This window comes from Protopterus annectens, chromosome 2.part1 (assembly GCF_019279795.1).
Source record: "Protopterus annectens isolate FY-2018-M chromosome 2.part1, PAN1.0, whole genome shotgun sequence".
NCBI lineage: Eukaryota > Metazoa > Chordata > Ceratodontiformes > Protopteridae > Protopterus > Protopterus annectens.
The window spans coordinates 1,534,135,275-1,534,161,288 of NC_056729.1; the positions used below are offsets into that span (position 1 = coordinate 1,534,135,275).

Here is a 26,014-nt window from a genome sequence, read left to right on the forward strand (position 1 = left end):
GAGCATCTTGACAATAGTGCATCTAGCACGTTTGGCATTGGTATATGGCTGACTTAACTTTAGTCAGGAGTAAAGCTGCACATGATCTCTGCAGTGCAGTTTCTTCATTTTATCATTGGCTTCTTTCCTTAGGATATGGCTTCAGTTCCACATAACATGCAAAAGATGTGCACCTTATCAATAAAATCATATTTTGTGGAGTAGGTATTAAACATGACAAAGGTGAAATCACCACTGCAGAATAACACAGACCTGTTGCACTCTATTTTGACTAATTTTACAAAAAAAAAAAAACAGCATTCATAGATTTCAATACATCTTCACAGAAAATGATACACCACAGTTATGAATCGTTTATTTCACTGTAATTTTTCCCAGCATTTAGATACTTGCTTCATTACATGATACATGTTAAATAACTGGATATACAAAACTAATTTTTATGCTATCTCCTTTACTACCTTCATGGGATTCTTCAAGATGCATAAAAAGTGCATTTTATCATCAGTCTTAAAAAAATCTAACTTTTGGATTCATCTACTGAATTTTACTTACATCACCATTCATCAGTTTGCAGTCATCCTCAATTTCATCAGCACTGTCTTCATCAGAGACTTCTCCTTCCTCAGCATCTTCACTGATTGTTGATGGAAGTTTCTTTCCCTACAATGGAAAAAAAAACACCCCAGGTTAAACTCTCTGATCCTCTTTACCTTTAACTCTAAAGGTTATGATGGCCTATTATTAGTCCTTCATGCAAAGAATTATACATTTATAGTCTATATCAGAGACAGAGAAGGGCACAGCCCTGACTACGGCCTAGGTGACCCAAGTTCAAGTAGCGGAGTGGGTGCTTGACAATGCAGACAGAGAAAGATGGGCATTCTCATCATTAGTGGGGAAAGGGAATGCATGCAATGCACCCATAGGTGTGCACACACACACACACACACACACACACACACACACTCACTCACTCACTCACTCACTCACTCACTCACTCACTCACTCACTCACTCACTCACTCACTCACTCTAGGAATTCACTGATGGATAATGAGGAAACTACCATGTTCTGCTTCCTATAGATCAGGAGTGGAATCTTAACATCAGCCTACTGTTGAAGTGAGGGGTGGTGCCAAGCAGACAAGACTGCATGATCCACTCAAGGACATCACTGGGCAAATGCAGAGGGGATGATTTCATTAGGAAATAAAAACACCCTTGATGCCTGCTTTAATGATGGCCTCTCCCAGCAGATCCTTGCTCCTGTGATGTGGAATGAAATATCCAATTTTCTGGGAAGGGGCTGATGATTGGATAGCTGTGGGGGTATCCACAAAGCAAAAGCAAAATGCGTGACAAAGTAATGCAAAACTAAGACCAGTTCAAGTAGAAAAAACACAACAGTATGCCTCACAATGCTGTAGGAATCCAATAAAATAATTTAATGAAAAAAAGCTTTCAGGTAAAACAATCCTTAACACTGATGAAGGATTGTTTTATCCGAAAGCTTTGTTTCATTAAATTATTTTATTGGATTCCTACAGCGTTGTGAGGCATGCTGTTGTGTTTTTTCTGCTGAAGTTGTGAAGGTACACATCTTTAAAGAAAAGTAGGAAAAAAAAATAAAGACAATCATGGTGATTTTCATAGCAACTGATTTAGAACTGAGATTTACTGGACAGTTATGACCTGGAAGGCAATTTCAGACTATAGGCTATTCACTTATTTTAATGTCATTCATCTGTTGACTGGTAAGTCCACAGGATACTGGACACAATTGACTTTTTTAGGGGAAACCTAGGAGCATTGCTTGGTTTAAGTGATTTGCTCCAAGTGATACAGTGGGCAAATGGAGGTAGAAGTAATCAAGTCCCATGTCCTTGAATACAGGAAAGCAGCTAGTTAACAACTCAGAGCTGAAATCCTCTCTGCTAGCTGTCAGATATCATCATTCATACGGATACTGAGATCAGTATTTTTTCTACTGGTGCTGCTTCCTTTTGGAACAAATTACTTATTCTTGTATAAGAAGCTCCCTCATTGGTGGATTTTATATCTGCTGAAAAAACGCAGTCACACAGAGACCCAAATCCAGTTAGCATGCATGAGTCAACACACTCCAGCATTAAAAGTTCAAAATAGCAGGCAGCACCAATATTAGCACTGTGACTCACCAAAATGCAGTAAAGCAATCAAACTTCATTCCAAACCTACTCCACGTTGGAATGGTTTCAAAGGCTGATAAATCAAAATAAGAGAGTTTTGATTGTCTTCCATGTGTACGTGGCAAACTGATAAACGTCATGACCAGTCAGTCACATTTTAAGTGTAAAGTTAGAAAACAATCAATAACACAATAAAGATATAGGTTTGTGAAAATTATGGAACATAAATGTTGACAACATGAAAAACACTTAAACCATGTCCTTGCAGCACAAGTACACACATGAAACCATCATAGTTCATGTGGGTGCAAGTGACCCTGAACTATACGAACACAAACAAGATGGAGCTCTTGGACTATGTGTCCAAGGCAAGTATTACTCTAGTCTTGAGCAGCATTTTACCATCACCAAGAATGATCCTGCAATATAAATAAGATGATTGTCAATAACAACTGAATAAGCTTCTTGTGTCACTCAAAGGGTATCCAATACATCAGTCTGGGATGAGTTGTTAGACAATTCTAACTGCTTTGGCAGGGATGGCTTGTATCTATCCACTGAAGGGGAATTTCATGTACAGGCTAAAATTTTGTCCACCCCTATAGTGCTTTTTTAGACAATGTCATTTCTCAAAAGATTCCAACAAAACAAAGCAGAAACCAAATAATATAAAAGTATTGCTGTTCAATGCAAGAAACCTTAACAAAAACACCACTTCCTACAAACACCCTTTACCCTGGAAAAAAATTATATATGCATTGTTACAGAAACCTGGTTCAAGAGAGAGATGGATAGATAGATACTAACTCAGACATCCCCATACCTCAGAGAAAAGGGACTATTCCAAGAAAAAGCCCTCTTGGATTTGGTACATGAAAGTCTATTTTTTGGTCATAAAGTCTCCTTATTTTGGGACTCACTGAACCAGGTCATGATATTTCAAATGGTTACCACAGATTTCTGGAATTCCTAAATATAGACTCTCTGGAGCTATTAGTCCACATCTCAATCAGGAAAGAAAAAAATCATGGACTTGGTCCTCACAAATATGGAACCTCTGCTCTGTAAATTCTTCCCTGGTCAAATATGGTCATCAAACAGTCACATTCACCTTAAGACTAAAGCTAGAAACATCCTCCAATACTTCGGTATTCAGAGATCATGCTAAGGCCGATCTACTGAAACTGATTGATGACTTGGAAAAATTCAACATTCCCTTCCAACTTGATGACACTGCTGACTGTACAGAATCCTTTATGTGAAAATTCTATGCACATGTGAATAGCTGCATAGATCCATCTATCCCTTTCCATATTAAATATAATTCCAAACTCAAAAATAAACTCCCATAAACTCCTATAGTGGAGTCCACATTTAAACAGGCTCTGTAGCAAATGAAAATACTCAAGACACTTACAAATAAATGTAACTCTCAAGAGGCAAAACAAATCTCTGGATAAACTTAACAGGCATCTCCAGACCCTGATCACATCAAGCAAAGCCAGACAGAAGGTAAACACTGCCACTCAGGCAAAGGATAATCCATTCACAAAGTCTTTAACTATTTAAGAAACCTTAGAAATAATTCCCTGCACTGTGCACAGCTAATAGTAAATGATATTGCATAATTGGAACCTGAGGATATACCAAATCTACTGGCAGATAAATTTAGCTCTGCTTCACCCACTCTTCTCACCTAGATTTACAGATTTCATAATTGCATCTAGACCCCCCCCCCGACCTCCTACGAAAAAGTCCTACCTAAAGCCAAGAACACTACTTCTAAAGGGCTGGATAACACTGGGCTGCTTACTGGCCAGGTTGAAACATGGCTTGTCAGACTCCCTAAACAAACTAGGACAGCCTCCAAATAGGCTTTGAGCTTGATGAACAACTGCCAGCCTCTTACAAATAGGTGAGGCATGACTGGATCCAGGAATTTACAGACCCATACATCTGACCAGCCTCATCTGTAAGGCTATGGAAAGGATTATGAAATTAATAAACAAGGATTTAAGAAACCTACAGACTTGTGACCTAAGCCAGTCTAGATTTTTCAAGATCAGATCCTGCCTAATTAACCTGGACGGCTTTTTGAGAGGGTTACTGAAGCAATGGATGAGGGCAAGTCAGTACAAGCTGCATATCTAGACCTCACTAAGGTGTTCAACACCATCCCATACACAGGTAACACAGACAAATTATAACAGCCAAATGCTAATTTTTATATAACTCATTAGACACCATACTTGCTTACAAACTGAACTCAGGAAATTAGGGGGGCTGCTCTATCTTCGCCAAAAGACCTGTCACTAGCAGTGTACCTGAGGGTTTAGTCCTTGTGCAATTCCCTTTTGGCATTTACTACTTAGAAGTCAAAGCTACTGTAAAGCGTTTATGGCTGTCTAAATTTTCAGATGAATGTAAATTTGGTGCCATCACAAACTCCCCAGAGAACACCAATACCATCCATGAGGGCATTTTACATACCATTACAAGGTGCTGAAACCATGGGCTAAAACTGAATGCCAATAAATGTATAACAGTATCCTTCGGCAAACCCTTGTAACTATCACACTGGCAAGACACCACTGAAAAGTGATCCTGTAATTAAGGATCTGGGAACCTATGTACACAATGAATTGTCATTCGATCACCATGTAGCCACTATTGCATGGAAGTGTTTTATTTCATTGCACACCTTATTACTAAGGGTATGGAATCCAAGTCCAGGGATGTGATCATTCTACTGTATTCTGCACACATCATGCTGATCATGGAGTATAATGCCCTCTTCTGAATATACCTGTCCAAACATTTAACACAACTCAAATGCCCACAACATTTCCTTACTAAGAAAAACAACAGCCTAAATCATAGAAACTATGCAGAGCATTTCAAAGTCTTGTCCCTCTTCTCATTGTCATACAGCCTATTAAAGGCTGATCTCTGCCTCATGTATAGAGAATAAACAGCCCCTATCTTCTCAGACCTACTGCACATTCACAAGTCTAATGTGGACATATAATTCAAGAGATACAACTCTCTTTTGCAACATAAATAGAACGTGTTGGAGGGATAGATAATTATCACACAGAATACCACTTCTTTGGAATTGTCTTTCTCTCCATACAAATAAAACACTACTCAGACAATCTGGATGAATGGCTAGGTAACCTCAAACTCACTCCTGGTTTAGCTTACTTGTGCCTCATGAACAGGAGTAACATATCACTGTTCTGCTCATCCCTGAGTTAGTTATGCTTAAAATATAAGAGCTAAAAACTTCATGGGATGTATGGATAGAGTTCTAAACATCCTCATGGATCAATGGCATTGGAAGTACCTATGAACCTCAGACAAAAGAAATAAATTACAGAAAATATTCTTAAAACCATAACAGCAAAAGAAAAAACACCTGGTGAATTAATATAAATCAAAAATTAGTTCCTATCTTATGTTCGAAGGTTTAAAAGTTCAAATCACTAAAGGTTGACCTTTAATGATCGAAGATTTAAAACCTCAAATCATATAACGGAGATCGCCATAGAGAGCGGGAAGGGAAGATTTCCCTTTACTGCACTGTAGTGTGATCTCAGAGTTGGTATACTTAAGTAGCAAGGGGTGTGGGGGGTGCAGGGGGGCTTGCCTCCCAGCATAGAGTGTTTTTTATTTGTTTTGGGCCTAAACGTTTTTTTTTGACATTCGAAGTATTAAAGGTTCGATCTTTAAAGTTCAAAGTTTAGTGATTTGAACTTTTAATACTTCGATATTATGATACAAACCCTCAAAAATGACATCTAGTGCTATTGAGCAATTTACAAGATGTATAACAGAATATATAAATCATTGCAGCATAGCATTTCACCCAAGGATATAAATAATGTCTAATAAATTGCAACAATAGACAATGATAAGGCAAGAGAATTTTAAGCAAGTTAATCAACCAAAATATTGAGTAAAAAAATCAATATAAAAACACACATTTTCATTTAGCTTTAGTGAAAAGAGAGACACCTGACAAATTTTCATTCACTTACTATATGGTATGCTCCAATGGTCCTTGCTATGAATGGCAGTGTTTGAATATGTTTTGATCTGAAAAAGCAGTTGTGAAAAATTTTGTTCTACCAAAAGTGTTCAATGCCAAAATGTTTTCCATGTTAAATGCCTCCTGTCAGTTTTGGCAAATACCCCTAAAAGAAGAAAATCGTCAAAAGGTGACAAAGCTTCATTATGCCAATGGGAAGGTTATGTTTACTACAACCTCATCAGCAGGCATATTTTGACATAAAATTAAATACTTAATAAGGGACATAAAAGAGTGATTGTAGATATGGATGACATTCTGGTGTTTGGTTCTGAAAAAGAGGCACATGATTCAAAATTGGAGACGCTGCTTCTAAAATATAAAAGCTTCAGGTTCACAACTAATTCAAGACTGCTTTGGAAAGACTGAGTTGCAGCATTTGAGTGACACTGTAGTAGAATCAAACCAGATGTGAGCAGGGACAGAACAATAGCCAGGATAAGGAGTACTACTTTTGTAATTCAGTATGGGCCCTCAGCATGATTAACTCTTGGGCAAGTTTATGTCAGCTCTACCTAATGTGCTATGTCCACTGACAGTCTTATTAAAGAAAAACACATCAAGGGAGATGTCAAGCCCAAAAGTTCAGCAAAGAAAAGAAATGCTAACAACAGCTCCCTTGCTAGTATACAATCATGTGCTGCATTACTCCAACTGATTGAAAAAATGTTACATCCTGTTGCTTCAAGATGCTAACTATGCAGGACAGAGATATTCGCAGATGAAAAAAGTTGGTTTGCAAGTGTGTGGGCATGCAAGACATTTTCCATATACCTATTAGGGCTAGACAGTTTTCATCTCCAGACTGACCACAAGCCATTGGCTCCACTGATCAACTCTCGTGATCTAGGAAACGGTACCTCCGCGATATCAAACATTACTCATGTGACTGAAATACTTCCAACAGCAAAGCAATTCATGTGCCTGGGAATAAGTTAATCATAGCTGATATCCTTCCATTGACAACCCCTTTTACTGTATGTGCACATGGGGTCAGGGTATCACTTTACCAGTGACAATCATCTAGAGCCAAGGTTAATACCACCGGGTGGCTATCTGATATATTATCCAAAAATCCTATAGGTGACAAACAGTGTCAGACAGAAAAGAGAATGTCGCCATATAATGACAACATGACCTGAGATTGCAAATGACTAGAGAAGTTATAATAGGCTACTGCGAATGTCTCATGATATAGAGATATTAAACATACATACTTAGACACAAGAACAGATAACTGCATGGTTCCAGGCCACAATAACAATATATAGAATACCCATTGAAGTGGTTACTGAAAATGGTACACAGTTTGTGTCAACTCATATTTCTGAAGTGTCATAGTTTGTTTATGCTCATGTTCTGTAATGGTCAAAGATCATCAAAACACAGAATCCAGTTTCCACTAATGAGGACATATTATGTCAAGTTCTCATTATCCTCAGTGAAATGAAGTCACTGAGAAAGAAATGCAAACAACTAAAAAGATCTTGACACACCTTGATCCCCACAGAGTCATTATGTCATATCAACCCACTACAAACAGTACTATGGGTGCAAGCCCATCCCAATTAATGCTTGGAAGACAGATGAACACCATTTCAATTTTGGAATCTAAACATAAACCATAAAATTATTCCATGAGTCAGTAAGTCCAAATGAGTAAACAACTACAAGCTCTGTACAAAATGTTCTATTACAGACATTACTCTACCCAGCTACTACCTGGCCTTCAAACAGGCCAACCACTGCACCTAAAGTTAATGTGGTAAGGAGGTGGTCTACCAAGCTACTACCTAGCCTTCAAGCAGGCCAACCACTACACCTAAAGTTAATGTGGTAAGGAGGTGGTCTACCAAGCTACTACCTAGCCTTCAGGCAGGCCAACCACTGCACCTAAAGTTAGAAGGGTAAGTAAGTGTTCTACCAGATACTACCTGGCCTTCAAGCAGGCCAGTCACTGCACCTAAAGTCAGAGGGGTAAGGAGGTGGATCAAGCAGGCCAACCACTGCACCTAAATGACTATTGTAAGGAGGTAGGGCATAGTGTTTCAATGAGAAAACTGAAGAAATATCACCACACTTAGATACATTCAGAGGCATATTCAATCAATTTCAAAGGAGCCTTAAGATGAATTCTGAGATACTGATAGCAAATCACAAGTGTCTGGGGCATGGAAAACCATATACCCCACTTGCCTCTGTATTCCTGCTTTTTCAAAAGCATTACTCCAACCCAGTGTCAGAGACACAGGTGAAAATATTGCTATTTGATGTGGAAAAATTCACTGATGTTGGCTTTTGATGATTCACTCGTTCAATGCTTGTCTCGCTGAAGTGAGGTTTGATGTCTTAATTGTCTGATCATATGATATATATATCCATTCCAGAACATGGGGATCCTTTATGTCACATATCTGTCTTTCCAGCATGTTCTATTTATGACACAAGCAAAGGTCAAATCCCTGGTTCTTGTGTTTCTGTTACTATTCATTCTGCAGATGTACAGAAGCTCCTTCAGAACTGGCTCTAAGGCTGCTTTATATGCCAAGAACAAATCGCCTCTCAACCACCTGTAGCAGACTGAGTATAGAGACAGGGCTGTACGGTGATCTGTATAGTACAGTGTGTTAATACCCTGGATTCTTTTGGTGAGAACCTCTGTGGATGTTCTAACTGCTGCATATGCCTAGTCAGGTATATGCCAAAGGGGGCATTGTACTTGATGGGTTTGATAAGGGAGGAGTAGAGCAGTGCTATAACTTTTAAGAATAAGGGTGATGTGCAGAGCTGTAGTAACTACAGAGGGATTAAACTGATCAGTCACAGCATGAAGTTATGGGAAAGAGTAGTGGAAGCTAGGTTAAGAAGGGAGGTGATGATTAGTGATCAGCAGTATGGTTTCATGCCAGGAAAGAGCACTACAGATGCGATGTTTGCTCTGAGAGTGTTGATGGAGAAGTACAGAGAAGGTCAGAAGGAGTTGCATTGTGTTTTGTAGATTTAGAGAAAGCATATGACAGGGTGCCTAGAGAGGAGTTGTGGTATTGTATGAGGAAGTCAGGAGTGTCAGAGAAGTAGGTAAGAGTGGTACAGGATATGTAAAAAGATAGTGTGACAGCGGTGAGGTCTGTGGTGGGAGTGACAGATGCGTTTAATGTGGAGGTGGGATTACATCAAGGATCAGCTCTGAGCCCTTTCTTATTTGCAATAGTGATGGACAGGTTGACAGACGAGATCAGACAGGAGCCCCCGTGGACTATGATGTTTGCAGATGACATTTTGATCTGTAGTGAGAGTAGGGAACAAGTGGAGGAGACCCTGGAGAAGTGGAGATATGCTCTAGAGAGAAGAGGAATGAAGGTCAGCAGGACTAAGACAGACTATATGTGTGTGAATGAGAGGGAGGATAGAGGAATGGTGAGGATGCAGGGAGTAGAGGTGGCGAAGGTGGATGAGTTTAAGTACTTGGGATCAACAGTTCAGAATAATGGTGAGTGTGGAAGAGAGGTGAAGAAGAGAGTACAGGCAGGATGGAGTTGGTGGAGAAGAGTGGCAGGAGTGATTTGTGACAGACGAGTTCCAGTAAGAGTGAAAGGGAAGGTCTACAAGAGGGTAGTGAGACCAGCTATGTTATATGGGTTGGAGACAGTGGCATTGACAAAAAAGCAGGAGTCAGAGCTTGACGTGGTAGAGTTGAAGATGTTAAAATTTGCACTGGTTGTGACAAGGATGGACAGGATTAGGAATAAGTATATTATAGGGTCAGCCCAGGTTGGAAGGTTTGGAGACAAAGACAGAGAGGCAAGATTACGTTGGTTTGGACATGTGCTGAGGAGGGATGCAGAGTATATTGGGAAAAAAGATGCTAAGAATGAAGCTGCCAGGTAACAGGAAAAGAGGAAGGCCTAAGATAAGGTTTATGGGTGTGGTGAGAGAGGGCATGCAGGTGGTTGATGTGACAGAGCAAGATGCAGAGGACAGGAAGAAATGGAAGCAGTTCATCTGCTGTGGCGACCCCTAACAGGAGCAGCCGAAAGAAGAATAAGAAGAAGCGAGGTGCTATAACTTCCTTGGACCTGGATTTCATACCCTTGCTTATAGGTCAGACAACGGTGGTGGTGCTGCGGTAGCGTTGTCGCCTCACAGTTAGACGTTGCCCGTTCGATTCTCAGTTAAAGCGTCTACTGTGTGACGACATGCGTGAATGGGCGTTCCTTCGTTAAAGGTTGTGCGTTAGGCCCGGCAAGCCAGCATGTAAAACTCTACTGCCAATCATTAGCGGACCGGAGTTCCGCTGTGGCGACCCCTGCGTCTTTCGGCTTTTCCCGGTTAGGGGTCGCCACAGCGGAACTCCGGTCCGCTAATGATTGGCAGTAGAGTTTTACATGCTGGCTTGCCGGGCCTAACGCACAACCTTTAACGGAACGCATTCACGCATGTCGTCACACAGTAGACGCTTTAACTGAGAATCGAACGGGCAACGTCTAACTGTGAGGCGACAACGCTACCGCAGCACCAAAGCCGAAAGACGCTTATAGGTCAGACAACATAGAATGATTTTCTTAAAAACTTGGCTACATGTTGCTCAAAGGCCACATTACAGTTTATATATGTTCTCAGATCTCCATCTAGAGGGTCAACTCTTAGGGGTATCTTATGAATGGAGTAGTTTGCCTGGGTAGACATTTTCAAAAGGCATTCTAATGTACTTTGAATTGAGTTTTAATCTGTGGCTTTGGCACAAGGCATTTGTCTGTGTTACACCCTCATGTAGAATGTTAGTGTCATGGGGAAATTTATGATAGTCCCCAGTCTACAGTCATTTGTGAACTAGGTGAGACAGAGGCCCTTGGCATAAGCCTTGACCTCTGAGAAGTAGCTGCCAAACATGAGTGGGCCCAGCATGGAGCCCTGTAGTACTCCACTGGTGACTTGCCTCTTGGTGGAGGATTTCCTGGGTCCTAACTGTGAGCCAGCTGGCAAACCAATGAGTTGTGAAGGGATTTATGCCTACTTCAGTAAGTTTGTCAACAATAGCAGAGTGGGACACTGTGTCCAATACCTTAGCCAGGTCTAAGTAGGTGGTATGCACTGTTTTCCCTTCATTAATTGCCCTGGCTACCTTCTCAAACAAGTCTACCAGGTTAAGTAGGCATAACTTTCCTTTGACAAAATGAAACTGGGATGGGTCCAGTGTCCGTAGGCTGCCTATGTCTTTGTTAATCATTCCCATAATAACTTGTTCCATGATTTTGCATATAGGATTAGGCAGACTAATGGTTCTCTAGTTCCCAGGATCAGTTGATGGTCCACTGTTGTGAAGGAGATAATCAATGCCATCCACCATTTATTTGGTATGTAGCCTATTTTGAGGCTGCAGTTGAAAAGTGACTCAAGTGATCCTAGTAGGTCATGTTTTATGCTACTTAGGTGGCAACCCGAGGTATGGTCAGGACCCACTGACACTGTGTTTTTAGCCTCAGTTAGCAACACACAACCTTATTCCTGCTGACAGTTTTGGGGGAGGGGTATGCTGGTAGGGATTTCACAAGTGGTGGCAGGAGGGTGTGGGGTAGGTAGTTGATTACATTACACACAGATGGATGAATAATTTTGCTTCCAAGGAGGGACTCCCCATTTCCCTTAACTTTCTGCACTTTCCATTTTTTAGATTGAGTGTGTGTGTGGAGGAGTGAAAGGAGTACCAGCCCCAACTTTATAAATAATATTAACTTATAAAACAATTGACATGTACCATGACTACTGTCTACTCCAATGCTGACAGTCTGTGGCCATGCAGCCTCCTCTTGGCCAGTTTGTAGAGACTGCCAAAATGAAGCAGCAATGTCAAAGCCTGCTACCAGTACAAGGTTTTTACAGATACTGATATAAGCTACTAAGGTTCATTGTTCTTCATTACTACCTTTTATGCAGGCATGTAATTGATCGAAATGGGCTTGGGCTATGACGCCAAGAAAATACAGCGGCTGTTCTAGAGACATCAAGATGCCAGAATGTCAGGCGAGTTAATTTTTGAGACAAAAAAATTAATTTATTACTAGAAGTTTCTGCCTAATATTGCCACATAACTGTACCCACCAAGTGTGATGTTTAAGAAATCATGGAAATGGACGAAAAACAGCAAACAAGTTTTCAAAACAATGGCAAAAACTTGTGTCTACCCATAAGGCTGTATGGAAATGGAACTGTTCTATTATACAAACTCAGTAAAGAAAAAAGCACTTAGCTTGCATTGGGAGAAAGAAATTCCCGCAGTACTTAACCACAGTTCATTAATCTCTTTAACCATGTTTAACTCAAGGAATGACAAATGCACAATAGTTATAGAGCAAACTAATTGTGAACTAACGGACAACAATAAGACAATTACTAGACAAACCACATTATAATGCTAATCTCCCATTTTTGTGTCTGACTGATAACAGGGCTATGCTGTACTTAGAAGGAAGGCCACTAATCCAGCTCAGACGTCTTAACAATAAACAGATGATTTTTAGAACAAATTGCACCTGTGTATGACAAGCAAGACAAATCCACTGCTGTCTCTTGCTAACCCTGACAGTCTCTAAGCCATGAGAAATATTTCTATCACGGATTTATAGAAAGGAACATATACACCATAAACAAAATATATTACTAAATGTTCTACTATGGGCACAAAGTAACACCATTACATTCAGATGGAATGATGTATACTATATATTAATACAAAAGTGTGCTGCCAAAGCACCAGCCTACTTGTAATATTAAGGAGAGCAAATCTGAACTGACCCTGTTAAGCAAATAGAATTGTTTCTAAATCACAAAATGCTTCATGCACAGCAACTGGGTTGACAAATTCAAAAACATCTTCTATGTGGTCAGACTTTAAAATCTTGGGCAAAAAATGAACCAAGAGTGTTCTTTTAGCAAATTATACGCTTCAGTTATTGAATAGGTGATGGTTCTTTTCCGCTTCTGAGTGGCAGTTATTTACATTACTATTAAATCCAGATTCTTCAAGCCTTTCATGTCCAAAAGGGATTAAGAAGAGCTGAGTAAATTGTTTATTTGTTATAGCCAGTTTTTATAAAAAAAAAAAAAAAAAAAAAGTTGCTACAGAAATACCAATACTGTAAAGACTTCAGTAACAAAAAGTGTAACCTTGAGTTAAAAGAATGACATCTCTAGCATTCTGACAGGCTGTTAAAGAGTATTTGGTTAATTTACAAAGAATAAAGAGATATGCATGGAAGTAGTTGTCATGCAAACTCTGCTGAATCAGTTCCTCTAGTTTTAACTAATCTACTAAATCAAATGTTTTTCTCCTTCAAACTTGTAGTTCTTTACCGTGCATGTCATTTGAGAAGACAGTTGAATAGCTTATTAGATCTTAGAAAAGTATTAACTACTTATTACAATTAAATTAAATTCTAGACTAGAAACAGGTATTGTCTTTTAGAAATACTTTAACATTTTATGATTGAAGTAAAAAGAACTTTTTTCAGGTTGAGTACTTCTTTAAAGCTGAACAGTGTTCTCCATAATATATCTTTGTGATTTTATTTTATTTTTTCATTCTTTCTATGTGAGCATATATGAGATGAATATGTCTTGCTTTCTTCTAGTTCATGCCCAGCCTATTTAGGTCATAGGGTCGGAGGGTGGCCTAATGGTTAAGGTGTTTGCCTTACAAACACGAGCTTCAGGGTTTGAGTCTCACAAGGGGCAATTGTCTAGGCTTAAAATGGCTCACAAAAGCAGTTAGCTTAGTACTAATCTATGAACCTATGAATCTATGAACCAATAGCTTACAATAACCTCCTAGAAGGTGCATTTGGTTTGCTCCATATGATACAAGACAGTTAATTATGATACACAGAATGTGTGTCAGTCAGACGTGAAATTTAAGCAAAGTCTTACACTGCCTTCTGCCATCAGGGGGCAACTTAGTGAGGGGAGCATCCAAATATTCCTTCTTCTGATACAAATATGCAGCATGATTTCTGAAGGCAGTAGTGAGTCAGTCATAATGTAACCCTCAGTTCTGGCTAGCAGAAGTAGGGGGCTCACTACACATGAAATACAAATATGCATTAATATTGAGTATTATAATATCCACTGAAGATAATTAAGGTCTATTTGGTCAGGTCTGAAAGATGTAGTAAATCCCCTTTCACCAGGTACTTCTTCTATCTGAACTTAGACAACTTTGAGTAAGTTACAGTTGTAAGCAGCAGACTATTTACATAAGTGATATTGGACATTTTGTCCCACGTAAAAAAAAAAAACGAGTTTGTTATCTTTCAGTCTTAACTAAACCGTATGTGATGAGTCTACCTTTGATGAATTGTGCTATATCCAAGGTTATATGATGTTATTCATCACTGTCTTGTCCACACTGATAATCCAATAATGATACTAACTATTCATAGGTTCACAGGTGTGTACTAGGCTAATGGCCCTGGAGCCTTCACAAGCCTAGCCCATAGGATTACCCTGACAAAATCCAGGTAATACTGTTGAAAAGAGCACATGTGCTATATTTTTTTAAGTAGTTTGAAGTAAGAACTCCATGGATCTGGAAATAACCTTTTATTACAAAAACAGATGTTTGTGGATGCTTTATTTTGTTAAGGACACTACCTCTCAAATTTTATAAGAGCTACATATTCTCTCATGATATCACAATGAGTCATATGCGAAACAAAGAGCATTTCTGCAGTAGCCTGACACCTCAAAATCTATAACAGAAGATATACTGCTCTATAATAGGTTTGTGGATTTCACTGTCAAGCATATGACTTCCTGTATTTCCAGATGCACATCTGATGTAAATCAATACTGACAATTTACTTCCCATATGCATATCATGATTCATTTTGAAGGAAGTTTATGACTGACTTTTCCTCTTTATAAAGGACAGCTTATTCTATAACCTTGGAAGGTGATATTTACTTTTAGGCTTAGGTATCCCAGCTTGGTATTAGTTCAAATACTTGCAAATAAAACTAGATCAGACCAGCTACAACCACTTGATAGTTACCTATAAAAACCGGAATGTAATAACAATTGCTAGAGCCCTTCTGAATAGTCTTCCAACTCCGTAATTTGTCTTGTTTTGGGTAACTCACTTAAAACCTTCAAATTGTAACCATTATGTTCAATAATAGGTTATCTTGGTGGGATATAAAGTAATGCAATGATCTCCATAGCATGATCAGACCTCTCCTTTAATACAAGGAGAGAGAGAAAAATCCACTTTTCTAGTTCTGGTAGAGGCACTCTTGTCAAATTTTAAATTATTTAAATATTTATTTATTTATTTTACCGTTTCTTTACCAGGATAGTCCACTGGGCCAAGAAGAGCCAAATCATAAGCAATTAAGAGATACAGTAATACAGGTGAAGAACATGGTATTAAAAATTACAATCTACAAAAGGAATTTAAAAAGAACATTTAAGAAAAACATTAGTAAATACTTATAAACTCCAAATTTATTTATTTATTTATTTACATTTGTTCAGTAATTCTCCAGTAGAATCACAAGGCACCAACAAAGGCAGTCCCAACACTGATTTTAAAAAACGTCCAACAGTAGTGCAGTAAAAAATAATTTATTCCATGTACATAACACCAAAAGCATTGTGTGCCTTTGGTTTTAGTCCTATGCTTTTGCTGTTATGTATGTGGAATAAATTATTTTTTACTGCACTACTGTTGGAAGTTTTTTTTTAAATCAGTGTTGGGACTGCCTTCATTGGTGCCTTGTGATTCTGCTGGAGAATTTGGAATTTATCAGTTTTTCATTTCTTCTCCAGAACTCCACTGCCTTTGGTTATTAGTAAATATTTACAAATACATTTATTCATACAATGGAGATATAACAGCAATGGCAAAGGAGATGCATATAGGTATCATATGAGAGTTATTGTAGGGTAAGTGGGACAGGAGGAGTTTAGTGCAGAAGTAAGAAAAAATGGAATAATAGGAAGAAGAAGGGTAAAAAAGTTTGGAGGTGAAGAGGAAGGTGGATTAGGAGGTGTATTAGCTTAGTGTGAGGTATGAGAAGAGAGAGGGAGGGAGAGGGAGAAAACAGGGTGTAATGCAGAGGGAGTTATGTGCAGTGAGAGCAGGAACATTCCCAGAGGGATGTGAGATGACAGTGAAGCAAGGTTTAAAGGTAGAGTGGTTATGGGCGGTACGAATAAGATGTGGTAGGGAGTTGCAGAGGCATGCTAGAAAAAATGAAAGTAGATGTTTGCCTGGCGGACGAGCAGGCTTGTGTAGTTCAATCAGATTCTGGCTACTGGATCTTAAGAGTCTATCAGGTAGATGCATTTTGAGAGAGGAGGCAAGGGAGGGGCAGAGAGAGGGGTTGAAGATAAGTTTGTGGGCATGAGTGAGTTGAATGTAGGAAAGATGATTGGGCAGCTCTATCCAATTTAGTTTGTGAAGGGGGTTACAGTGGTGGCTGGAGGATTTGTAGCCTGAAGCCAGCTTGGCAATTTTGTTGTAACAGGAAGAGAGTTTTGTCTTTAGAGAAGAATGTAGGTTAGTAAGAAGTGGGGCACCATATAGGAGGATAGGAATGAGGTATGTGATAGACAGAATAGATTTTGTAGGGGGAGTGAGGTAGAGATTATGGCGGTAAAGCATACCAAGATTCTGATGGGTTTTCTTGATGTTCGTTTGTAGGTTGGGTATCAAATTTAAACTGTTTGTCAATGAGGACACCTAGATTTTTGGCATAGAATACCTCCTTGAGAGAGAGGTATTGCTTTGGCTAGTAATGGAGAATGAGTTTTTATCTATGGTGGTGTTTTTAGAAGGAGTAAATACCACAAGTTTAGTTTTTGATGCATTTAGTGCCAGTTGGTTATCTAACATCCAATGTTCAGTGGAAGTGAAGGCATCCTGGGTTCTTTTTAAGAGAGTGGAGATGGAGGTGGCAGAACAGATGATCGTAGAGTCATCTGCATATTGGATAAGTTTAGCATTTGGGATGGTGTGGTGGAAGTAATTTATGAAGATATTGAATAGCAGTGGACCTAATATAGAACCCCTGGGGTACATCTGTAGGAGTATTAATGAAGGAGGAAGTGGCTTTTTTCCATTTGACTGCTTGTTGCATGTTAGAGAGGTAGCTAGTGAACCAGCTGATTGAAGAGAAGGATAGATTAAGATTAGAGAGTTTAGACAGAAGAAGGTTATGAGAGATAGTGTCAAAGGCCTTCAATAAGTCCAGAAGGAAGGTAGATACTAGGCAGCTGGAATCACGAGCTTTGTTGACGGTTTCAAGGACATAGAGGAGAGCTGTGGTCATGCTATGGCCAGGTCTAAATCCATGTTGTATGGGGATAAGCAGGTAGTTATCTATGAGGTAGGGTAAAAGTTGTAGGTGAATACATTTTTCAAGAACTTTTGAGATAGGGCATAAGACGGCGATAGGTCGAAAATTGGGAATATTGTTGTTGGGTGTCCCGTTTATGAAGGGGAATGATAAAGGTCTTGTTCCAAAGTTGGGGTACATAGCCTTCTTGAATTGACCAATTTATTAGAATGGAGATAGGGAAAGCTATGGCTTCAGCAGCTATTTTTAGAACGTAAGAAGGAATGTTGTCAGGGGCGTTGGAGCATGGTTTCAAGTTCAGAAGGAGTTTTTTATGGTAGCTGTAGGGAATGGTTTGACAGTGAAGGGAAGGGGTTGGGAAGTGGTAGTATTTTGGGAAGAAGAGATGTGAGAAGGTGGAGATGAAGATGAATGGTATCAATATTTACTATGTACTACATATTTACTAATGTACTTAGATCTAAGAGGGTGTCATTGTGTATGATTTGACCATTTGTTTGTAAACCGTATATTTTTGCAGGTCATCTTGGGGAACTCTGCCATCTTTTAGTAAAGTAATTATGTTTTCCAGATTAGAGTGTATGGTTATCCATTATCTGTATTTCCTTCTTATACTACAGGAGTAGTGCGAAAAGACGCAGGTCCCTTTCACCACACAGTTCTGTGGGTATTACAGAAAATCCTTCCTGCGTCAGACATACAATAGTTGGCTCATCTAGCATTCACTCGCATTGAAGAGCAAAAAAAAAGGTCTGATCCTCCACTCTGGCACTCCAAAGCAAGTCCATCAGATCTATTCCTCACCTCTTAGATGTAGAGCCAAATAAAGAAACATCTTTCCTCATCTGATGCTCGTCACCTAAGGAACAAGCCAACCAAGTGTGTTCTTCTCATCCTCTCATGCATATTACTCAAATTAGGAGAAAAAAGTTATAACATGCACACAAAACTCTGAAGTGCTTCAGTCCTGTGGCCTAACTGAAAAAAGCAGTATCACCATTGAGAAATGCCTCTGTGGAAATGAATACTGATAATGCACTATCGATTGACTAGCATCTCCCCAAGTCCTTATGTCTGTGGCACCCCACCTATCTATGCCTATGGACAGAGAAGTAAACCCCAACCCTACTGTGTTTTGTTCAGTTTCTTAACCAGTGGTTTTTTCCAATGTATTTACATAGAGACTGACATTTAAGGGTTAACTCAAGCTCACTAAACAAAATATACTGCGTCCAGTCTGCTAGGAATAGCCTTACTGCAACCAAATATACTACCCTAAGAAATTTAAACAAATGTAGTGAAAAAAGTTAATGATTTTACTAGGAAGGATTCAGCTTTCTGCACTACAGAGGTCATTAATTCACACAGAAAATGGAATAAATGCAACGTTGGAAGTAGTGCATTTTGAAGCTGGACACAAGGTGGGGCCCTGTGTAGCATTATTTTAAAAATAATTATTTTATTTTTATTGTGGCAACCAGATGGTTGTTGGAACAGTCTGATCAGTAATATAGACACTGGGAATGTCTGCTCTGGGCATTTCAGAGAAAATCTAGGTTTTAATTATTTTAATTTTGCCATTGTTCTCTTTATGTGGAGCAGCATTACAAGCCTTAGCAAGTTCAAGATAAACATTACACTCCATCCAGTACTCATGTTACCTCTTCAAAAAAATTAAACAAGATTCAAAAGGCAATATCACCCCTTAACAAACCCATTCACCTTCAAATCTAACTAAAGAAGGTTCTGTGTCATTCCTGATAAATTCCATTATAATTATTTGCACAATTTTGCAAGTGTGTCAAGTGTTTTATAAACTTTTTTTGTGACCAACTAATTTTTATGAAGGAGCACCAAACTGTCTGTAATAAGCACACTGCTTCCTACTCAAAGTAATATTTATTTAAAAGCATTCTGCTTATGCTATTTAGATGGGCAAATTGGAAGGTAGGTCCCATGTAGCCGAAGCCTTTGTTAAGTGAAGTGATTTTTAGAAAAATCTTAACCATGGCCTTAACATTCTTCAATAGTCAGATCAATGTCTAAATCTATTTTTTTCAAAATGTTACATTATTATTTAACAAAATAATACAGTCTTCACCACCAACTATTTTTTAGTAGGATTCTGATCCTGTTAGTGAATTTGATATTTTCTACTGAAGGAAAATGTTTAAATATCAGTACACAGCAAAAAAATAATTGAAGAGAAGAATATGTTCCCATCTTTTTTATAAAAGCCACATTCCGTAAATGGCACTGCAATTATTTTGTTGTACAAGCATTTAATCCAGTTTCTCATTCTGTATTGCATCATATTAGATTTTAATGCCAGTAATAGCTACCCTTGCCCTGTATAATGAAATGGCTTCCTAATCAAAATTAAATTGGCTGTGGTTACCCAGACTGCTTTACTAGTGAATGCAAAAGCCTTCTCAGCACCTTGCATATCATTCTGAGGGTGTAGCAGTATAAATTAAATGAGCAAATAAAAATAATAAAAAAAAAATATGAAAAATAAAACCAAAAATAAAAACAAAAATAAAAAATAAAATATAAAAAAAGACAACCATGACTACTTCTTTTACAATATAAACTGCACTGCTGTCATCTATATTCAACCTATTAATAAAAATACACTTTTAAATAATGATGACTAGAAGGATTTTGTGTCCAAGTGTTTTAGAAACTTTTTTTTTTATCACCAACTGATTTTTATGAAGGACCACCTAACTGTCTGGCCCAGTAATGAGCACACTGCTTCCTACTCAGAGTAATATTTATTTAAAAGCATTCTCCTTTTTTGTGACCAACTGATTTTTATGAAGGACCACTAAACTGTCTGGCCCAGTAATGAGCACACGGCTTCCTACTCAAAGTAATATTTATTTAAAAGCATTCTGCTTATGTTACTCAAATCGGCAAATTAACAGGTAGGTCTCATGTAGCCAATGCCTTTGTTAAAAGAGAATTTTAGAAAAATCTTAACCCGTGACCTTAACATTCTTCAATAGTTCGATCAATGTCTAAAACAATTTTTCAAGATGTTACATTATTATTTAACAAAAGAATACAGTCTTCACCACCAACTAATTTTTGTAGGATTCTGATCCAGTTAGTGAATTTGTTATTTTCTACTGAACGAAAATGTTTAAAATATCAGTACACAGCAAAAAAAAAATTGAAGAGAAGAATATGTTCCCATCTTTGTTATAAAAGCCACATTCAGCTCTTAATTTTAATAAATGGCACTGCAATTATTTTGTTGTACAAGCATTTAATCCAGTTTCTCATTCTGTATTGCATCATATTAGATTTTAATGCCAGTAATAGCTACCCATGTTCTGTATAATGAAATGGCTTCCTAATCAGCGTGCATTATGAAATGAACTACCATATCCATGTCTGCATTCAGAAAAATTGCTCTATAGAATATCTGATTATCTTGTATCATTTTACTCATATTACATCTGATACTTAAGTTTGCAATACATTTTACATAAGCAGATAAACGCATAGCTCTCCAAATTAAATCCACTTGTTAAACATTATGATTCATTTTCTTTAGCCCTATACACATCTGTCTCTGATGAATAATCCCATGAAAATCAATAAGCCTTATACAGTTCTGATGGCAATCCATTCATGTTTTCAGATGAATCATTTTTGAATGAGCTAAAAACTACCCACATTTCTTTTATATTTTCCATCAGTATTAGTTTACTGTTCTATTCTTTTAACATTGTTTTTATTTTTTTTCTTCCTGCCTTCCCTTTTATAAATGTTCCTTATACATTTTCAGAGTTGCCCTATGTATTAACATTTAAACCATTCAGTAATCCTTTCTTTTAATGGCTGCATTAATTTACTGTGCAATCTTTCTATATAATTTATAAATTGCTGCTGGCAGATAAATTATTTTAAGTTTCGAATCTATCCTTTTGTTACTGCCATATTGCTTCTATTTTACTGTAACTTCAAAAATTTTTGTTCTACCTGACTTCATGATATAAGAGATGGAGGCCTGACTGATGAGACCCAGGTGACCCAAGAGCGATTACCATCTCAGTCACTGGAGAAGCCAGGGAGGGTGGGGTAGGAAGGAATGTCACCTTGCCAGCTTGTTCACTCCAGGAGAGAGCTGATGTACCTTTCTCTGTGATTTGACTCTCCCCCAGTGACTGGGGGTGTATTGTGAACAGAAGAATCACATTACAGGGTAGGACAGGAACTGACTGACAATATTTGTGATGATGCATGTGATGTCCAGTTAGGCATTGACAGGTTAACAAGGGGGCTGATGAAGCAGCAGCTCAAGGCCCACATATCTGAAACAGGCCCTGCTGCAATTTAATCTGAAGTCTTGTAGGATTGTCATACCAAATAAGTAGGCCCATTGTAATTTCTAGTTCAGCTCCATAAGACTCATAATCCAGCACTGCAGGTGGGGCATTCCAAAAAATCCCCTGTACACATGACAGTGTATATAACACTGTAAGATCTTCTCTGCATGTTCACACCCTCTTCCCACCATGACCATGAATTTGGTAGTCCTGGCCATTTGGGGGATAGTACCAGAGACACATTAACTAGGAGCAACTGGAGCAGAAATTGCCAGTTGGTCAGACTTAAAGTATCCAGTATGGTCCCCCCAAAAAATTACGTTACTTTTTCACTTTGAATCTGAATTTGTAACTGCCTTATCAGAAAGAGGAGAGCTGCATCCTAGTATCTCAGATCTATTCTTCCTAAACATACTGGACCATTCCAACCATTAGGCAATGGGGTGGTTTGGGTGAGTGTGTGTGGCAGTTACCTCATATGCAGCGTGCAATAACTCACAGATTAACTGATAAAGTCATGCCTCTCCTCTCTACTGTAAGGAATATGAGGTGCTAGCAATGGAGTAAATTATATGCTTGCATAGATGTGTGACTGTAGTTCATCTCAGGAACAGTCCACAGAAATAAATCACCAACCCAAAATGTGCATTTCCTTCAAAAACAACAAGAAAGGTGACCAACAGGCAACAACAAGCTGGAAATATTATAGACACCCAAACCCAGGCACATTAAAGACTGCAACATTTTAACCATACTTAAAATTCAAAGAATTTATTTATTGATTTTGCTTATGGTTAATGTCCATCTAGGTTAGGCCCATATGCAATAGAGACCTGCCTCTAACATATGCCATATATTTAACAACCAATCAAGAGAACAATAAACTGCACTTACTATGACATATTAAAAGGGTCTATTGTCAGCCATCGAATGGGCTAACCATTGACAGTTGAACATTGAACAATAAGCATTGAAGGTTCACTCACCAGACTTTCATTTCATTGACAGCACCACTTCCCTGTCTCTCACACATGGAAGTGTTTAAACCCATTTTCTCCACTCTAGTGCAGTCTCAGAGTTGGTATATATAGTAAGGGTGGGGAGGGGGTGAAGCTTGCCACCTTGGTGGGTTTGAAACACCTTTGTACATGAGATGGGTAAGTGTTAGACAAGTAGTTACTTACCCTGTCAATGAAATGAAAGTCCAGTGAGTGAACTTTCGATGGTTATTGTTCAATGTGCAGCATTCGATGGTTCGTCCAATCCATAGCAACACATATGTTTTACACAGGATTTGAAGCTGGCATCTAACCATTACCCCTAAAAGTAATGGCAGGAATACACCACTGAATGCTTTCTACACTCACATTCAGTCACAAAAGTAAAGTTGTTAACATCAGCAATACTATCAGTACTACATATTTTATTTACAGTCAGAAATACAGAAGGAATGTTGTTCATGCAGAGGAATAAATAATCAAAGCAGCTTACATTAATTAGGGTATTACATCAAAGAACAATACATATGTTGGTAGTCAAACAGATAATACTGCATTTTCTTCATTGTTTTAGTTCATAGGTAGGTACTAGGCTATTAGCCCTAGGGCCTATATAAGCCTAGCCAAACTATACCCTGGCTTTTGCCACCCAAGAAAATGATTTTCCTGTGCCCCTGTCAAGCAGAGCCACAAAAGTGATCCTCGGGTGAATTTCCTATCTCCCATCCAATCATCAAGATTTTTCTTGAAGATTGCTACTGAGGTGCTTTGTTTGATATAGATAGGTAGTTTGTTCCAAAGTATGGGAAGTCTCTGGGACAGGAATCTATCCCTCCAGCATGTTCTGTTTATTGTGGTGACAAGGTTTAGGTCCCTAGAGCATGTAGCTCGGAGGGATTGGGATTTCTTTAAGTAGAGCATGTCCAACAGCTCTGGGTTTGACATAGCTTTATATGTTAGGCAGAGATTGCCTCTGAGTAGGCTGGAGTTTTAGGGAATGTTTGAGGCTGGTAATCCTCTTTATGAGATATTTATGCGGCCTTTCCAGTTGTTGTAGATGTCTTGTGAGGTACATACCAAAAGGGGCGTTGTACTCTATAATGGGTCTAATTAGTGATGAGTAGAGGGGAACAGTGACCTCTTTTGTCCTGGATGAGAAACCTTTTGTGGTGAGGTGTGCCACGTAGAAGGATTTCCTGACTACTGTGGCGATGTGATTATCAAAGGAGAGACTACTGTCCACCTGTGTCCCAAGGTCTCATCACACTTTTGGTGTTAAGTAGACTACTGCCTATGTGGTAGTTCATGGGTACAGAGTTTTTACCAAAAGGGATGACAATGCATTTTTTGGCACTGCACTTGAGGCCATGGTTTTGACACCAGGCATCTGTCTTAGTGAGGCCCTTTTGTAGGATGTCCACATCATTAGGCATTTCAATTATGGCTCCTAGTTTGCAGTCATCTGCAAACCTTGTTAGCCAAAGACCTTCTGTGTTACCCTGTACTTCAGAGAAGTAGATACCAAACAGGAGAGGAACCAGGACTGAACCCTGCGGTACTCCACTTGTCACTGGTCTGAAGTTGGATTTAGAGTCTGCTACTTTCACAGTGTGGGTTCTATCAGTGAGCCAGTTGGCAACCCATCTTGTGACATAGGGATTTATACCTAGTTTAGTGAGTTTATCTATAATTCCAGAGTGGGGGATGGTGTCAAAAGCTTTGGCGAGATCTAGATAGACTGTGTGAACCACCTTACTTTCATCAACGGCTTTGGTGACCGCTTCAAAGAAGTCTATCAGGTTTAGGAGACATGATCTGCCTTTTACAAACCCGAACTGGGTAGGGTCCAGAGTTTGGAGATTACCAATGTCATTGTTTAAAATTCCATGATGATACGTTCCATAGCCTTGCAGACCAGGCTCATCAGGCTAATGGGGCAGTAGTTCCTGGGGTCCATGGTGGCTCCCCCTTTGTGGAATGGATAACCATTGCTGTGTGCCATTAAGTGGGCACAAAGCCTGAGGTGAGGCTACGAATGAACATGGTACTTTGGTAGGGTACCAGTTTATTCTGTAGTTCATGTAGAATGCAGCCTTGGATGTTGTCAGGTCCCATGGATGCTGTGTTCTTGGCTTTGGAGAGTGTGTTTTTATCTGTGCAGCTATGATTACAGGAACTTTGCATTCTTCCGGTATAGAGATGGGCCTTTTAGGTGGTAAGAGAGGGGTAAAGCTAACACTGAACCTATCTTCCAAGATCTTGGCAATATCAGTTGGTTCTGTATATTTAATGCCATTGTCCTGTAACTCACAGCAGATCTGAGTGTTGTCATTGAAAGTCTTGACATAGCTATAGAATGCTTTGTGGTTGTCTTTAGAATAAGTGGCAATTTTGTTTTCGTAACTAGATTTGGAGGATTTTATGAGGGATCTCAGCTTCTTACTGAGGCTGACCACAGAGTTCCTCCAATCATGGGATTTTACTCTTTTTTGCAACAGTTTCTTTCTTCTGTTGTAGAGTTCGTTTATGGCAGGGGACCCGACCACCAGATTGGCTTCCTTTTTTTGGAGGATAACATATTGGTTCTGTTAGAGATTGCACAATCCATGCACTCGTGTAAGTGCTTATAAAGTGCATTTCTATAGGATTCAGCAGTCGTACCTCTATTGTATGTCAGCATGGGTGTCGTGAAGTTTGCCACTTCTGTCTTAAGAAGCGTGAAGTTGGTTTTGGAGAAATTTTTTACGGCGGTTTCCCTAATGGGGGTTGGAGGTGGGATGTGGTTGTCTAGGGCGATTAGCTTGTGGTCAGATCTGAACAATGAGGAATTGACCTCTGGTGTGGAACACCGGTTGCCCATTTTGATAATGACCAGGTCTAGGATATAGCTGCCCCTGGTAGGGGTGTGGATAAGTTGATCCAAGGCATTGGAATTTATGAATTCTAGAAAATGTTGAGCACAAGAGTTGGTACATGAGTAGTTTTCCCAGTTAATGGTGGGGTAGTTGAAATTGCCCATTATTATGGTGTTAGGTTGTACCCTAATATTTTCCAGTGTATCA

The 26,014-nt window shown here is 38.9% G+C and overlaps 1 protein-coding gene across 3 annotated transcripts in view; it reads right to left on the reverse strand.

Annotated features, from left to right (window-relative positions):
• PLCH2 (phospholipase C eta 2) overlaps positions 1 to 26,014 on the reverse strand; it is a 1,923,638-nt gene that overhangs the window by 596,612 nt on the left and 1,301,012 nt on the right. For all 3 annotated transcript variants that reach the window (XM_044062990.1, XM_044062992.1, XM_044062991.1), the window contains exon 10: positions 556 to 663. In XM_044062990.1, coding sequence (XP_043918925.1) covers positions 556 to 663 — 108 coding nt within the window. The remainder of the gene's footprint in view (positions 1 to 555; positions 664 to 26,014) is intronic.